The 17,676-nt window shown below is 39.1% G+C and overlaps 1 protein-coding gene across 15 annotated transcripts in view; it reads right to left on the bottom strand.

The window, feature by feature from the left end:
* Window positions 1–17,676, bottom strand: part of bptf (bromodomain PHD finger transcription factor) — a 170,496-nt gene that overhangs the window by 81,438 nt on the left and 71,382 nt on the right. For 12 of the 15 annotated variants that reach the window (XM_059948291.1, XM_059948300.1, XM_059948295.1 and 9 more), the window contains exons 4-5: window positions 6,442–6,657; window positions 4,915–5,124 (exon numbers count right to left, since the gene is read on the bottom strand). The exons of 2 other annotated variants lie outside the window; for them this stretch is intronic. In XM_059948291.1, coding sequence (XP_059804274.1) covers window positions 4,915–5,124; window positions 6,442–6,657 — 426 coding nt within the window. The remainder of the gene's footprint in view (window positions 1–4,914; window positions 5,125–6,441; window positions 6,658–17,676) is intronic. One more of the 15 variants, XM_059948301.1, reaches the window with a different exon arrangement.

Below are 17,676 nucleotides of genomic sequence, written 5' to 3'. Positions count from 1 at the left end.
TGGTTTGCACTTAAACCGGAGGAGGATTAATATCCTACTAGGAAGGTTTGCTCATGCTGCCTGGGCATATTTAAACTAGAGTTGCAGGAGGATGGTAACCAGAGTGCCAGAAAAGATAATGGAGTGGTTGTGGGTTAAGATGTTGTTAAGCCTACATAGGTCAGGAATCAAAACGTGGGTTTAATGTTCTGAGTTGTGTATATTTCAACGCAAGGAGTATCGTAGGAAAGGCAGATAAGTTTGAGGCATAGATCAGCACATGGAATTATGACATCCTAGTTGTTAGTGAGACTTAGTTGCAGGAGAGAGGGGACTGGCAACTCAATGCTTTGGGGTTCCATAGTTCAGAAGTCATTGAGTGGGAAAAATCAGAAGAAAAATGGTGGCGTTATTAGTCAGGGAAAATATCACAGTGGTGCTCAAGTCAGGACAGACCGGAGAGCTTGTCCAGTGAGGCTTTATGGGTAGAACTGAGGAATAAGAAAGTATGACCACATTAATGGAATTATATTATAAAAAACCAATAGTCTGTGACATTTAGAGGAGTAAATTTGTAGAGGTTGCAGACTGTTGGAAGAAACACAAGGTTGTATAGTAGGTGATTTTAACTTTCCACAAACTGCCTGGGACTCCCATGCTGTAAAAAGGGTTGGATGTGAAAGAGTTTGTCAAATGTGTTTTTAGGAAAGTTTTCACAATCAGTACATAGAAGTCCCAGCTAGAAAAAGTGTGATACTACATCTCCTAACAAGAAATGAGACAGGGCAGATGACAGAAGTTTGTGTAGGGGAACACTTTGCATGATCTTAGTGCCATTAGTTTCAAGATTATTATGGAAAAGGATAGGTGTGATCCAAGATGAGATTCTAAATTGGAGAATTTGATGGCATCAGAAAGGACCTGGCAAGTGTGGATAGGGACAGGTTATTTTCTGGCAAAGGTGCATTTAAGTGTGAGGCTTTCAAAATTGAAATTTTTGAGAGTACAGAGTATGTATGTTCCTGTCAGAATAACATGCAAGGTTAATGGAACCTTGGTTTTTGAGAGATATCGAAGTCTTGGTTAAGAAGAGGAGGTGTATTGCAGCTACAGAGGGGCACGACCAGATTAAGTACTTGTGTATAAAAATGCAAGAGAACACTATTTATTTAGCAACATGGCATGGAATGAGCCCTCGTAGCCCCTCAAGCCGCACTGCCTCAGCAACCTCCGACAAACCCAACTAACGAATCTAATCACAGGATAATTTACAATGACCAATTAACCTACCTGGTACAACTTTAGACCGTGGGAGGAAACCAGCGGACCCAGGGAAAGCCCTCTTATTCTTGGGGAGGACATACAAAGACTCCTTACAGAAGGGCTCTGGAATTAACCCCAAGGCCATGAGTTGTAATATTGCCTCGCAAACTGCTATGCTAGCGTGGCACCCAACACTTAAGGAGGAAATTGGGGGGGGGGGGGGGGGGGCTAAAAGACATGAGGTTGCTCTTGTATACAAGATGAAGGAGAATCCCGAGGACTTCTACAGATATATTAAGAGCAAAAGGATAGCAAAGGACAAAATTGACCCTCTGTTAGATCAGAGTGGCAATCTATGCATGGAGTCGAAAGAGTGGGGAAATCTTAAAAGGTATGTTTGTATTTACTTGGGAGGTGGACACAGTCTATGGATGTTAGGCCTTACAGCTGCGAGGTCATAGACCCTATACAAGTTACAGAGGAGAGGTGTTTGCTGTCTTGAGGCTTTGGAAGGTCGTGTCTAAACAATCTCGAGATTGTTTCGCGGAAGTTACCTGGAAAATTGATTAAGGTAGGGTAGTGAATATTGTCCACATGAACTTTAGCAAGGTGTTTGACAAGGTCCCACGTGAGAGGTTGGTCAAGAGGTTCCAGTCACTTGGCATTCAAGATGAAGTAGTAATTTGGATTAGAAATTAGTTTCATGGAATGAGCCAGAGAGTGGTTATAGATGCTTGCCTCTGACTCTTGGTATGCCGCAAGGAACAGTGCTGGGTCCCTTGTTGTTTGTCAGTTATATCAACAATCTGGATCAGCAGATTTGTGGACGACACCAAGATTTGGGGTATACTATCAACGCTTAACACAGACAAGTGTGAGCTGCTGCACTTTCAGAAGACCAGCCAGGGTAGATCTTTTACGATGAGCGGTAGGGTACTAAGGAGTGCAGTAGAACAGACAGATCTGGGCATGAATTTCTGTAACTCCTTGAAAGTAGCATCACAGGTAGGTAGGGTGATAAAGAAAGCTTTTGGCACATTGGCCTTCATAAATCAATGTATCAAGTACAGGAGGTGGGATGTTATGTTGAAATTATATAAGACGTTGGTGAGGCCTAATTTGGATTGTGTGCAGTTTTGGTCACCTAACTACTGGAAAGACGTAAATAAGATTAAAGGAATGCAAAGAAAATTTACAAGGATGCTGCCAGGATTTGAGGACCTGAGTTATCAGGAAAGGTTGAATAGGTTAGGGCTTTATTCCTCAGAACACAGGAGATTGAGGGGAGATCTGAAAGAGGCTACAACAATTATGGGGAGAATAGATAAGATTAATGCAAACAGGCTTTTTTCCACTGAGGTTGTGTGAGACTATAACAAGAGGTCATGGATGAAAGGTGAACTGTTTAAGGACAGTACTCCTGTTGCCCTCAAAACATTTTTTCACTCAAAGGGTAGTGAGAATGTGAAATGAGCTGATAGTGCAAATGGTGGATATGGGGTCGATTTCAACATTTAAGATAAATTTGGATAGGTACATGGATGAGAGGGGCATGTAGGGCTATGGTCCAGGTGCAGGTCAATGGGACTAGTCGAATTAATGGTTCAGCAGAGACTAAATGGACCAAAGGACCTATTTCTATGGTGCAGTGTTCTATGATTCTATAAATCAACTTTTTTGATTTCTAATGTTAGTTGGAGCCCTAATGTGAAGGGTCTTGGCCTGAAATATTGACAGCTTATTCACCTCCAAAGATGCTGCTTGAGTTGTTGAATTCCTCCAGCATTTTGTGTGTGTTGCTCGAGGCTGTAGGTTTATGATGTGCTGAAAGGAGGGCAGTGGAAGGTAATGACAATGCAGTTCCTAAGCAGCAGATTACTGCCACGTTATACAAGTGGTAAAATAAAGTAAATTAATATTTCGTGTGATAGATGGGATTTCAATCAAATGTGTTCCTTTATCCTGCATTACTCTTCAGTTATGTCAGAGCTACCCTCCAGGGAAGTGAAGAGTATTTCATCATAATCATGACATACTTTGTAAATGGCAAAATGTTTTGGGGTATCAGGAGAACCTTAGGGCATCAAGAGCTTCTCAGGCAGCCACTTTCTGTGTGGCTAGTCTAGCTGAGATTAAGCCAGTGGTGATCTCTAGGATGTTAATGGTAGGGATACCTCTTATTCATAACACTCTTCATAAGAACTCCACAAGGTGAGGGGGAATCAATTAAAAGTTACATAATTGGTCATTTATTAAACAACTTCAAATTTTTCCTACATCCCCACCTGGCCTTCAGCAAGGCCTAAGGACAGAACTGCAACAACTGAAATGTCATTAGGTTCAACATCTGATGGCATTCTGCTTATTCTACAATGTAATTATACACATATTGAACACTCTCTCTTTTAATAAAAGAGCATTCAAAGTTACATATATTATAATCAAATTAACCCATCCATTGTTTTGTATAAACTTATACAAAATTTTATCTCTTCATGCAATTAGTTTGATAAATTTAAAGAGAGAAACATACAGGAAACTTATATTCCTGTTAGGCACACATGATGAGCTGAGTATCCAGACGATGTGTATATCTAGAAGTAGATTTGTTATGAGCTGGGTTACTTGGTGTCAAAGAAGCAAACACAGACGATTTGCTGGATTACAAGGTTGTGCTTGCTTTCCTAGAATATAGTCTGCCTCACAATTTTCCATCACAAAACCATATGATCTGTGAGTTTAAAAATAGTGTGTTCGTTTATTTACTATTTTTCTAAATAAATTCCATGAAAGTGAAATTTATTCCACATCTCAAATTTTGAAGTAGTAATTTAAGAGCTCAGTACCACTACTCAATCAGCTGTAATACAGGAGAGCCTATACTGGATAAGGACAAAGGATGCAATACACAAAAAAGTGGTCTTTATATTCCGCATGCTGAATAATATTTTTAACATATTTATCATGCGCATTTCTGTTAACAGACTGTATTCCCAAGCCCCTTTTCCATGATGACATGCTTTTTCAACAACCTGCATTTACACCGGCCAAATTAGCACACATGCATGCAATCAAGTATTTGACAGTCCTTTATAAGTCCAAGTTCCTTATGAGTTATTTATAACTTAAGAAAACTTCTGCACCATGCTCAAATCATCATCCACTTACACTTTGTGTGTTTTGAGTATGTATATAAAGGCCAGCTTTAAGTTTAAGCCCTGAGTTAGGTAAACAGCCACTAGGTTCCAAAGCAACACAATGATGATGGTGATAGTATGAGAATGGAAAAAAAACAACTTGCTGGTGGGGTGATAAATTTCTATTTAATGCACAGACCCATTGGGTGAAGGCAGAAACAAACTCAAGAGCAGAGGAAATATAAATATAAAAGCTACTATCAAAATACAACTCAATCACAAGAGAAAAGAAAAACTCAAAAGATGTGCTATATTTTTTGATCTGATCAGAATGTTAGTAGATTCAGTAAATTGTCATATGCTTTATTATTTTGCTGATGGATATGTTGGCAGGCAGGAAAGCAGCCTGCAATTCAAAAAAATACAACCAAAAAAATTGTGAATGATTTCTACAATGAAAGTAGTTTTGTCACTTAGAATGAGTCTAGATAAAAATTACGTTCCCCCATCAAAGGTTCTGAGTAACCTCATGTACCTGTTCTATCCATGGTAAGCTGTACTGATTCGACTGCCAATTTCTTCTCCTCTGTTAGTTTCTCAGCTTCAGAGTTTGCCAGCTCATTCTCTGCGGTATCCTTTGACGGGGAAGCCTTATTTTCCTCTGTAGAAGGATTTTGGCTGTTGCCATCATTCTTCAATGTCTCAGAACTTCCCGTGCTATGGTTCTCTCCACTAGATGTGGGGTCTATAGCAAAATGTAGAACACAAGCACCACCTTTTGAATACATCCCTGACTGTAACTATTGGGAAATATTTGAATTCTCACAAATTGAGATTGGAATTCCTTTCACATTGTATAATTAAGAAAAAATAATAAAGATTACCAACTTCAGTCTAACATGTTTTCACAGGTTTTACCATAAAAGGACCACTGTGCAATTTTTAAGCTTTCGTAAAGCCAACAATGCTCAAAACAAATGAACAGGTGCAATAATTGCTTCCAAAGTTTAACCTTGACCACCACTGGTAATATTTCACAAGTTGACACTGTTGTTTCTATGCAAAAGATATGAGCTATAATGACAGCAACTGATTTGAATCTCATTTTCAATTCAAAAAAATGCTGCATTGCATGGAATGCCATCTGGCTTAATAAACCCTTTTCAAAACAGACTAAAAGTCGTTCATTCTGGCTGTTACATTAAAAGCAACCCATGAAATTTCTTTCATAATCATTAAATTCATCAGCAGGATTGGTAAAAAATTAAATATTAAATTTGATACCCAAAAGGAAAGGAGAACAAAAATTACCCTTTTCTTCTTTACAAGTTTATGCTGTGAAATTACTCCCACATCTTCAAGACATCATGGACAATATTGTTTCCATATGATTTCAAGTACAACCTGGTTAAGGTGCCTGCATGTTGGGTCTGACAGCTTTAACACGGCTGCTCAATAAAAGCAATTTACTGGTAAAGAAAGCAATATACCCTCTTTATAATGACAACAACTGTCTGAAAATCAACATCAAGTTCAGCGGCTCATTTGGGATTTGAACCTTTCATAAATGTGATGCTGCATATACTTCCATTAACTTAGATCAGGAAAACTTGAAATAGATTTTTTTTGAATACAAGACTAAATTTTTTGCTCCATTTGTGATCTGGAACTAATTTCACTGCAATGCAGTAGTTCTGATGAAAGGATATCAACATAAAATATTACCTGCCCCTCTCTCCACAGATGCTGCCTGATCCGCTGAGTATATTGAGCAATGTGCACATTTATTTTGGTATAGTGGCTTCAATGTCTGGTTTCAACTATTAATCACTCAGGAGACATTTGATTCCTCAAACTAATTTGCAGACTAACAGGAACAAACTGTCTCAATTCAGTGGAATCAAAAACAATTTGTAATATTTCTAGCAGCAGGGGTTCCCAACCTGGGGTCCATGGTCCCCTTGGTTAATGGTAAGTGTCCACGGCATACAAAAGGTTGGAAACCCCTGCTTCTTGCTGGTAAGTAACCCAGTATGATTTTACAGGGGTAAACATCAGTTACCTTCTGTGCCTTTTTCCTGAACATTTTCTTCAGTCTCATTCCTAGCCTTGTCCTTCTCTTCAGTTTGCTCTTCTGATGCTTCTTTGCTTTTCTCAATATCCATCTGGGTATTATCCCCACTCTCTTGCCTGTCTTTCTCTGCTTGATCTGCTGCTTTTCGCTTAACTTCCTCCAACTCTGCTTCTTCTTTTGCTTTCTGCCGCTCCAAAATTTCCTCTGAGGAAAAGAATGGAGATTCCTTTTAGTACTAGAGATAGACTAGCTGTACTATTCCAATTCGGATTTTTAAAAAAACTGAGAGAGTGCATTTCCAAACTGCTATCCAAAACATTAAAATCCTTCTTTAATGCAAGTTGACAGTAGTTCAACAAGCTGGAAACAATATGAAATCTGTGTCCTCTAGTACTCATAACAAAGAAAATTAATGGCTTTACAGCGTGTTCAGCGTTGGAAGGGGGTAATCAGCATGACCTGATGGTGGTCAGAACAGCTAAATATTGAAGAATTTGGTGGACAATATCATTATTTTTGTTAAGTCGGCAGCAATTCAACTTCACAGGAAGCACAGAACAAATCTTCAAAGATAGCTTACAACACAAATTAGATTGATGATTCAATTGGTTTTTAAATAAAAGTCATGTTAATTCTACTGAAAGAATCACTAATTAAAATGACTCAAATGCAAAGTACAAGCAACCTTAACAAGTCTTCTTGCCATAGATCAAATCATTTCGTAAAATCAGACCAAATAAGAGGAGCAATTGTGATTAGTAAACCACGGACATTAGCACAAGTTAAGAAACATTTGCACTCTCGGGACACAAGATGCTATCTTACTCCACAACTAGGTCTAGTATCTTACATGATATTTTCAAGCCTTCCTACATGAGAAAAGACAAAAGACCCAAGGGAATAGCGTTAACAAGAAAAACTGCATTCAACATCAGAAATAGCTGCCATGCCAGATGTATATTCAGAAGCATCTAGATTAAAAAGTAACATGGATTAAGGTGTTACAAAAATATAAACTCAGGGAAGAAATGGGAAAAGCTAATAATAAAGATGTAACAAAATAAACTTGGAAACTGAAATTTATTGTGCCAAAGGATTATTAAATCAAATGTCCCACTCTAACAAAATGAGAAAGGATTAAGGCAGGAAATTATGGACCAATTTATACAATCTAGCAGCAAAGAGGGCTACAGATGTGTCTGCAGGCAAACTGCTGAGTTTTTGTTATATAACCTGGGTCCAAATATCAAAGTACGAGTTAAGTACTTGAATATTCATGAATCAGAAACAGTTTGCTATATATAAAAAAAATCATATTTTTAAAATTAAAACAGCCTCATGAACAGAGGGGTAGCAAAAAAAAAATCAAAAAGCATAGAGTAAATTAACATTTTCAAGAACCAAGTGAATAAGGTATTCGTCTAGGTTTTTGTCTACCATCTGGGGTTGGATTCAAGTGAAATGTTTTACTTGTGTATTACTAAATTAAGGCGGAATGACCAATTGCAGAGGACGCAGAAGGCTCAGCATTAGATAACTTAGCAGAGCAAGAAGTGCAATAACTATCCAAGCTGCGATGAAGGACAAATACCTAAAAGGATGGGCATTTAACAAACTTTGAGTACAGATTATCAGATGAGGCAATGGAGGTAATAGAATGAATAAAGATAATTCTCAGGAAACCAAAAATGATCGAGAAGATAACTAATGTACAGTGCAGGAGGAGCCATAACAAGTTAATTAGATAGTGGGAAATAAAGACTTGGAGCCAGAACAACTGGAAATTTAACTCCAGATGAAGTAGTTGAGGAGCAAAAACTAATACAATGTGTAATTACTGAAGCAACCAATTATGACATGCACAGTCACAGAAACAACAGTTCAGGTAGATTATTTGTAATTCAGTAATTAATGTTTAAAGCTTATATCATTTCTGAAAAACACACCAAAATACAGGCAGTCCCCAGTTTACGTACTAGTTCCATTCCTGAGCCTGTCTTTAAGTCGGATTTGTACGCAAGTCGGAACAAGTACATCTGGTATTATTTAGTGTCAGTTAGTCAAACATTTGTCTTAGTATATAGTATATATTTTACCTTTCTATCCATATAAAACACTTAAGAAACATATGTATTCCAATAATTAAACCACTGTGTTGCTTAGTAATATTTGTAGCTTTCATCGGGGCAGGGCCTTTCACATGCTCCATTATTCTCACTTTATCCATTATCCTTTAAAATTGTTCCGATCATTGACCGACTGCAGCCTAGGCGTTTCACCTCTTTCCAAACGCTTTACTATTTCCACTTTATTTTCAAACACGATCGCTTCTCATCAATGGAAAAGAAACACTGCGGGCAGCAGGTTCCGACCTGCGCCAGCTCCCGAGGTCCGCTGGGTCCTGAGGACCACTGAATTCCCAGGGTCCTAAACTGCACTGCACTGAGACAGGTTAAATGGGACAAGTGGGGGCTGTGTTGGGTTTGGGTATTTGATCCTCCACAATATTCCGCGTGGAATTTAAACTGGAGGTGGCAAAGTTTTTGTTTACAAGGTCGAGTTGCGAGCTCAACATTAACCTGGCACGGATGGTACGGGAGTCACTGGATCGGTATCAACCCGGTACAGGAGCGGTCTGTCACTAAATTGAACTCGGGAACCTCCATTCTCTAGCCCGGTGTTGATCTGACTGCAGCCACCAGCCAACCAGAACAGTGGGGGGGAGGGTGTCCAGGGTGAATTTTACTAAGAAAAATTTAAGCCAAATACAAAGTTAAACACTCAACACAGTGTCAACGGCGACTTAAAATGGCGGATGGAGTCGCGATCCGACTTAAAATGGCTGACAGCGCTCTCCTTCCTCGGTTCATAAGTACGAGTTGTCCGTAAGTCGGACATTCGTAACTCGGGGACTACCTGTACACATGACCAAAACATACATGCAGAGTGAGCAGAACGTCCAAGACAAAATACTCAAGATTTTGTAAAACAGATCTTCAACAAAGCAATAAAAGTACTGTTACTTGCTCTTGTAGACTAAAATCATAAAATATAGGTGACCCAAGACCCATTAGACTTCAAAAAGTGATGCCTCTAAAAGGACCCTCACCACCCAGGACATGCCCTCTTCTCATTACCACCATTAGAGAGAAGGTACAGCAGCTTAAGACACATACTCAATGTTTTGAAAAGGTTGCTTCCCTACCACCATCAGATTTCTGAACAGTCAAAGAACCCATGAACACCACCTCACCATTGTGCTCTCTTTTTGCACTGCTTATTTAATTTTTAATATATTTTATTGTAATTTATAGTATATTTTGTGTATTTACTGTACTGCTGCCACAAATCAACTGATTTTGTGAAATACGTCAGTGATGCACCATCAATAACTATAGGAGACTGGAAGTGAACGATAGGCTTTTATTAACAGTGAAAAGGGAGCAAGACATGTCGAAGGCTGAGGGAGGAGCAGTGCCCCAATCGCCTTTATACAGGGGTCTAAAGGAGGAGCCACAGGAACAGTCAGCAGAGGGGCGTGTCCAGACAGGTATACATAGTTTATCACAGTCAGTAATAATAAACCGAATTCTAATCCTTAACATATAATACCCATTGGAAGCCATCATCTTGAAGTACTTCATTGTGATACAATTGAATGACACACGATATGATTTCTTAACCAGATCAAGTCAACAATAAAAGAAACAATTTACCTGCACACATGTATGCCAGACAAAGTAAGGGTGACAGATTTACTAAGTGTACAATACCAGTGAATGAGATGCTAGTTTATGATGAGTGATTACCATTTAAAAATAAAAATTCAAAATCCTTTAATAAATTTGAAGGTGCAGGGTAAGATTTGGAGAAGCTTAATGGTTACTGGCAAATCTGAAGTCACTGCTCATTGAGGGGGAAAAAAGAACAATTAAATCATTGGGGTTATACTTTAAGAAAAATGGTTGTAGTTCCTTTGGAAAATAAATAGCAGGATTAAGTAATTTATTCTCTTGCACATAATTTGCCATTCAACATGATCATGGCTAACCCATACCTCAGCACTTCTTTCCTGCTCTAATTCCATTTCCCCGAATTCACCTTGTATCGTGATCTCTTTAACATACCCAGTGACTGACCCTCCTTAGTCTTATTAGGAAATGCATTCCAAAGATTCACTATCCAAATATATCAAGTCTCTCTAAACACCAATGTCATCTACTTTTTTTAACTATTTAAATACTCTGCTGGTCTATATCCCCCTGAAGCCTCCCAGGATCCTCCATGTAGCCCACAGTGCAACCTAATTTTGTATCATAGATATGATGTACTTGACTGACCCCTTATTCCAAATCAAAATTGTTGATAGTGGTGAACAACTGGAGACTCAGCACCAATCCCTGTGACATTCACCTTTCATTTTAAATGGCTTATTTAATACTTATTTCTTGACTGTTAATCCTTAATCTACTATCATGCTTTCAATTGTGTTTTATTATCTCTTCTGTGACACATCAAAGGCCTTCCTCAAGTCTGTAAACATCACACCAACTGGCTAGTCCTCAACTACCATCTCAAAAATTCTAACCACACACTCAGTGAACACACCAGCCAGCAGATCAACACAGGTCTTTAGTATGTGGCCAGATACCCCATCCAGTCCAGATGCTTTCTGTGGGACTGAAGTCATAGAGTCACTGGGAGATGTGGGGGGCTTGAGATGGTTCCCCCATGTTCTGATGGTCAAAGCAAGCATAGAAGGCATTGACCTCATCTGGAAGAGAAGCCCTGCTGTGTTACATGTGGCTTGACTTCTTGATTTAACTTTCTAAGAGGTGTTAGCATTCAAGCCCTGACATCGCTGTTGAGCAGTCTTCTTGGATTTAACTTTGGTACGAAATTTCCATTTGCCCAAGATGGCTCTCCGGAGATTGTACCTGAACCTTTTGTAACTTTCTTGGTCTCCAGACCTGAATGCCTCTGATCTGGCCCTCAACAGATTTTAGGCATCATGGTTCATCCAGGGCATCTGATTAGGGAAGGCTCTTAAATGATTTAGTGGGGACACCCTTGTCTACAGCTGTTACAATAAAGTCTGTTACATTCAGAGCTGAAATCATTCAGAGCTCCAGGTGAGTGCTAGAACCATGGCCCAGTCCACTGACAGCGCAATCTGTAGCCACTCCTCTGTCTCCTGCAACCACCTATTTATTGTCCTCATCTCTGAAGCTTTGCTCTTCAGCCTCTGTCTGTATGCCGGTAGAAGGTCAGCTAGGTGATCCAATACACTTACAGGATATTCTTCCATCAACTACAGTTCAGCAATAAATATCATCATTCCCTCAAAACTAATAAGTTCTGAGACCATGGCCTCAATACCTCCTTGTACAATTGGATCCTGGATTTCCTTACTTGTCAGTTCAGAATGGCAACAACATATCCTCCATGATCTTCATCAGCACAGGTGCACAACAAGGCTGCGTGCTTAGCCTGCTCTACTCGTTTTACATCTATGATGGTGGGACTAAGCACAGCTCCAATGCCATATTCAAGTTTTCTAACAACACCGCTGTCATGAGCTGAACCAAACATGGTGATGAATCAGCATGTAGGAGGCAGACTGAAAATCTAAGTGGTGTCTTAACAACAACCTTTCACTCAATCTCAGCAAGGCCAAGGAACAGATTGTAGACTTCAGGAGAGGAAAACCAAAGGTCCATGAGCCAATTCTCATCAGAGAATCAGGGGTGGAGAGGGTTAGCAACTTTAAATTCCTAGGTATTACAATTTCAGAGGACCTATCCGGGGGTCAGTCTGCAAATGCAATTACAAAGAAAGCCCGGCAACACTTCTACTTCTCTAGAGTTTGCAGAGATTTGGCAAGACATCTAAAACTTATGGTCTTAAACTGAAATTAAACCATCAAGTGCAGAATGAACTATTATGGAAATGGTACATAACTTTCACACTGATTTATTTTCCTGGTACTAAACCTGGATATGATGATAAAACGCAACTCACTTTATTTTCCCCTGATCTTAACTGGTTTTTAAAAACCCAAATTTATAACAAATATGAAACCATCTAATTCTGGGACTTTCTTATACGAATTTGAGGATTTTGTGTCCTACATAGTACAAATGTGCATCTAAAATAGAAATTAAAAAAAGAGGAAATACTTCTGACAGGCAGCATCTGTGAAGATTAATTCAGGATGACACAGACTAGGGAAAGTTAAACATTAGCACGTTTTAAGTTGCAGAATAGGTTAGGAATGGAGAAACTGGAAGATGTAGACTGTAACAGTGCAGCTGAAAAAAGGAGTGAAGTCTTGCTAGTTGATCTGTCTGAAGGAGAAATTAAGGAGTGATGAATGAACATAGAGGAAAGAAGTGGAAAGTAATGCTGGAACTGAGAAAAGCAAAGCACTGTAATTACTGGAAACCAGAAATAAAAGAAAATGCTGAAAATAATAAGCAGGTCATGGAAAGCCTATGAAGCAGAAAAACCCATTTGCAAATCAATGACCTTTTATCTGGGAGTCTGGGTAATGGGAAGGGAAGTATTGTTTACCTTCTTAATAGCCAGCTGCACATACTCAATCTCCTTCAGGAACTCGTGATTTTACTCAGATCCTTTTGAATAGCAACATTACCAAATTTCTTATCACTTAATAAATAATCTGCTTTTCTGTAGCATTCAAAGTGAATGAATGATTTCAGTTTCCCAATATGACATAAATTGGAAGGGTAAGTTGTGTAACATTACCAAACCTCTAGGGCAAGAACATGCATAGCCTGAAGAGATACTGTTCTTCAAGCTTAGGTTGGGCTTCATTTTAACAGAGGCTAAAGGCAGAGGTCAGGTGGAGAATGGAATAAGAAAGATAACTGGAAGCCAAGATGCACCTTGTGGACTACATAAATTGCTGCTTCACTAGGAGAGGATGATGGGACTTGATGATGGGAAGTGGTAAAGTGCTAGAGACAGTACAATCTATAGCTGCAAGAGTAAAGAAATGAGCTTTGATGAAAATGGTGGAGTTACTGAAAGAACAAACTCCCTCAAATGGTTGAAATGGGAGGTTAGTTGAGATAAACAGATACTACAGATCTAGAGAAACTGAAGAGATGTGTGAAGTCGTTAAAGGAAGTAGAAACAGATTTAGTCAACACATTGCCAATAATGCAATAGGAATTTGGAGACATTTCGGGCTGAGACCTTACTCCTCTCCACAGCCTGACCTGCTGAGTTCCTCCAGCTTTTTGCTTGTGCAGCAAAGGGGATGGAACTTTACAGACATCAACTTGTATCAGAAATGTGAGAGAGTAACTGATGAGTAACTGAGGGGGTCCGAGCAATACTGAAAAAAAGCCCGTTCTGAGTATACCACAAAGAGTCAGACATTACTACACCTCTGATTTGGGAATGGGAGGAATTCAACCATGTGAAGAAGGGTGATGATGAAGGACCAAATCTCTCCCTGATCCCAATGACAAACCCTTTACAACGTGGACTGGAGATGCAGAGGTATTGGACATGAGCTAAATTGGTATTGGTGAACTGGAGGTGGAGAAATTCAATGGAAAATGTCAAAATGGCCAAGGGCATTAAAGGTGGAGGTGGACATATTTGGGAAGAAATTCGATAAGCAGAGAAAGTGCTAAATGGCAGGGAAAATACGTTCTGTGGGACAAGTACAGGCTAAAACAATGGGTCCACCAGGATCCTATGCTTAACCTCATTCACTCTGAAGGGTCACCTTTTTTATTTTATCAGCTATTTCCAGTCAACTTGGCTTTAATAAACTGAAGTCAACAGCCAAACTGCCTACCAACTAACCAAACACACTATCATGATTAGTTCTCTTCGGCCCTTATTTACTCAGAAAAATGTTTTAAAAATTAATTTTAAATTATTTAAAAATAAAACACAACACCCATGCATGCATGCATTTTTGATGTGACATGGGTATATGAAAAACTGAAAAGATAATCTGATGAATTATCACATCCACTAGATTTTAAGAAATTTATGGCCATCAAGATTAACGTGGAGAATGCTGAAGACCACAATAAATAAGCCTGTTTCCCAGTAAAAAAAAAACAGGCTCAAAGTTCAAAGAAACAAAGTAATGAGACTTACTGGGTGGAAAAGCAAAGGGAAAAAAAGGATATCAAGAAATTAAAATTTTAAGTAACAAAAGTATTATTTTAGAACATTAAAGTCATTGACATAGAAAAGTAGAGCACAGAAACAGGCCCTTCTGCCCATCTAGTTCATGCCAAAACCATTTAAACTGCCTACTCCCATCAACTAGCACTGGGACCATGGCCTTCCATACCCCTACCATTATTAATGCATGCACCACTTGTGCTGGTAGTTCCTCCGCACTCTCATTTCGGGCCAAATTAAATGAACAAAAATTTAAAAGTCTCCATCTACAACACTATATCAATCAATGGCTTGAATATGAGAGGACACGTTTATGCTCACATGCTAAGTAAGCAACTGAATTCACAGTGTGCATCAAATTTGAGTACGAGTAAACACAGAAGGAAACAGAAAATCTGACCAAAATAACCACAACTTCTCCCAATGTAAGTGACATATTTTTTTTAACTAGAAACACAATTAGAAGATAGCAACATATGAGCTTAAATTCAGTTTCAAACTGATGCAACAAATTTACCCAGACTCGACTCATAACAAAATTATCTACTCATGTTCTTTGAGTCTTGGATTGGCTTTGTCACTGTATGCAACCTAATTAGAAAGGACAAGATGCAAGTCTTCCATTGTGACCCACACAGCCATACCAGCAGATGTGCCCATTACTATGTGCACAGCAGATGCCATAGCACAAGCTTCTACTTAACAAGGTGCTAGCCACAGAACACCTGTGTTGCTTTTGGACTCTTTGTAGAGCTTCTATATATTTTCGAGCAAAAACAAACATGCACTGAACTACAATGTGCCCAATAAAATGAAGGAGACTGGTTGTTGGTGGAACAAAAAGAGTGAAGCATTTTATTAGTGTTTTTCATTCTGTTTGCGTATATGTATGCTTACATGTGTGTATTCCTATGACACTGACAAAAATTCAATTTAAACAATAATTTTGACAGCCAGTGAGCCAAGGAAGGAGCATCACCAGCTGTCAACACAGTTCTGTCAGATGGCCAACTGCCCTGAGAAACCAGCTCTAGCAGAAGACTACCTCAAGGACAGCATTGCAGGAAATGCATAAACACAACTCCAGGGCAAATGAAAACCTGTGAATGATCCAGCAATAAATTAAAGGAAAAAAAACATTCAGAGGTAGCTGTCAACATATCAAACTTCTTTTGTTGCAAAGAAATAGAGCAGTGGGTATGATGTTCATGAATTTTAGTAAAACATATGACAAGATTCCCCATGGTAGGCACATCCAGAAAATCATAAGGAATGGAATCCATTTAACTTTGGCTGCATGGATACAGAACTGGCTTGTCTCCATGAAGCAGAGGGCAGTAATAGATGGAGCACATTCTGCCTAGAAGTTGGTGACCAATGGTATTCTGCAGGAATCTGTTGTGATTTTTATAAATTACCCTGATGAGGAAGTGGAAGGGTGGTTTAGTAAAGTTACAGATAAAATAAAGCTTCATGATGTTGTGGATAGTGCAGAATGTTGTGGTTTGACAGGATGCAGAGCTGGAGAGAGAAGCGACAAATGGGGTTCACTCCAGAAAAGTGTGAGTGATACACTTTGGAAGATCAAACCTGAAAATGAAGCAGAAGGTTAATAACAAGATTCTTAGCAGTGTGGAGGAACAGCGGAATCTTGGGCTCCAAATCCAAGGATCCTTCAAAGTTGCCAGGCAAGCTGTTGGTCTTTCTTTTCAGGGACAGAGTTCATGAGCCACAAGGTAATGTTTCATCTCTATAAAATTCTGTTTGGACAATGCTGAGTATTGTGTTCTGTTCTAGTTGCCTTATTATAGGAAGGATGAAGAAGCTTTAGAGAGGGTGCTGCCTGGATTAGAGCATTTGTCTTATAGGGAAAGAAAGAATGAGCAAGGGCTTTTTACTTTGGAGTGACAAGAGGATGAGTGGCAACTTGATAGAAATGTCTAAGATTATGCGAGTCCAGTACATTTTTCTCCAGGGTGGCAATAGCCAATACACCTTTTAAGGTAACTATAATTCACAGGTGAGGTCATTTTTTATTTAAACAGGGAGCAGTAGATGTCTCAAATACACTGTGGGGGTAGTGGTAGAAGCTGACACAATAGAGACATTTTAAGAGACTTACATCAACACATGGATATAAAGAAAATGGGGAGTTATGGATGTATAGGAGGGAAAGGGTAGATTGATCATGGAGTAGGTTTATGTAGATTGGCACAATATTGTAGGCTGAAAGGTCCATTCTGTGCTATACTGCTCTATGCTCTAATTTCCCTGACAAGGGAAATTAGGGATAGTATCAAGTCCAAAGACGAACCATATAAATTAGCAAAAAAAAGTGGCACACCTGAGGACTGGGAGAAATTCAGAGACCAGCAGAGGAGGACAAAGGACTTAATTAGGAAAGGGAAAAAAGATTATGAGAGAAAGCTGGCAGGGAACATAAAAACTGACTGTAAAAGCTTTTATAGATACATGAAAAGAAAAAGATTGGTCAAGACAAATGTAAGTCCTTTACAGTCAGAAACAGGTGAATTGATCATAGGGAACAAAGACATGGCAGACCAATTGAATAACTACTTTGGTTCTGTCTTCACTAAGGAGGACATAAATAATCTTCCGGAAATAGTAAGGGACCGAGGGTCTAGTGAGATGGAGGAACTGAGGGAATTACATGTTAGTAGGGAAGTGGTGTTAGGTAAATTGAAGGGATTAAAGGCAGATAAATCCCCAGGGCCAGATGGTCTGCATCCCAGAGTGCTTAAGGAAGTAGCCCAAGAAATAGTGGGTGCATTAGTGATAATTTTTCAAAACTCCTTAGATTCTGGATTAGTTCCTGAGGATTGGAGGGTGGCTAATGTAACCCCACTTTCTAAAAAAAGGAGGGAGAGAGAAACCGGGGAATTATAGACCGGTTAGTCTGACATTGGTGGTGGGGAAAATGCTAGAGTTGGTTATCAAAGATGTGATAACAGTACATTTGGAAAGAGGTGAAATCATCGGACAAAGTCAGCATGGATTTGTGAAAGGAAAATCATGTCTGATGAATCT

Source organism: Hypanus sabinus, chromosome 23 (assembly GCF_030144855.1).
Source record: "Hypanus sabinus isolate sHypSab1 chromosome 23, sHypSab1.hap1, whole genome shotgun sequence".
Taxonomy (NCBI): domain Eukaryota; kingdom Metazoa; phylum Chordata; class Chondrichthyes; order Myliobatiformes; family Dasyatidae; genus Hypanus; species Hypanus sabinus.
This window is presented reverse-complemented; position numbering and strand designations above follow the sequence as displayed.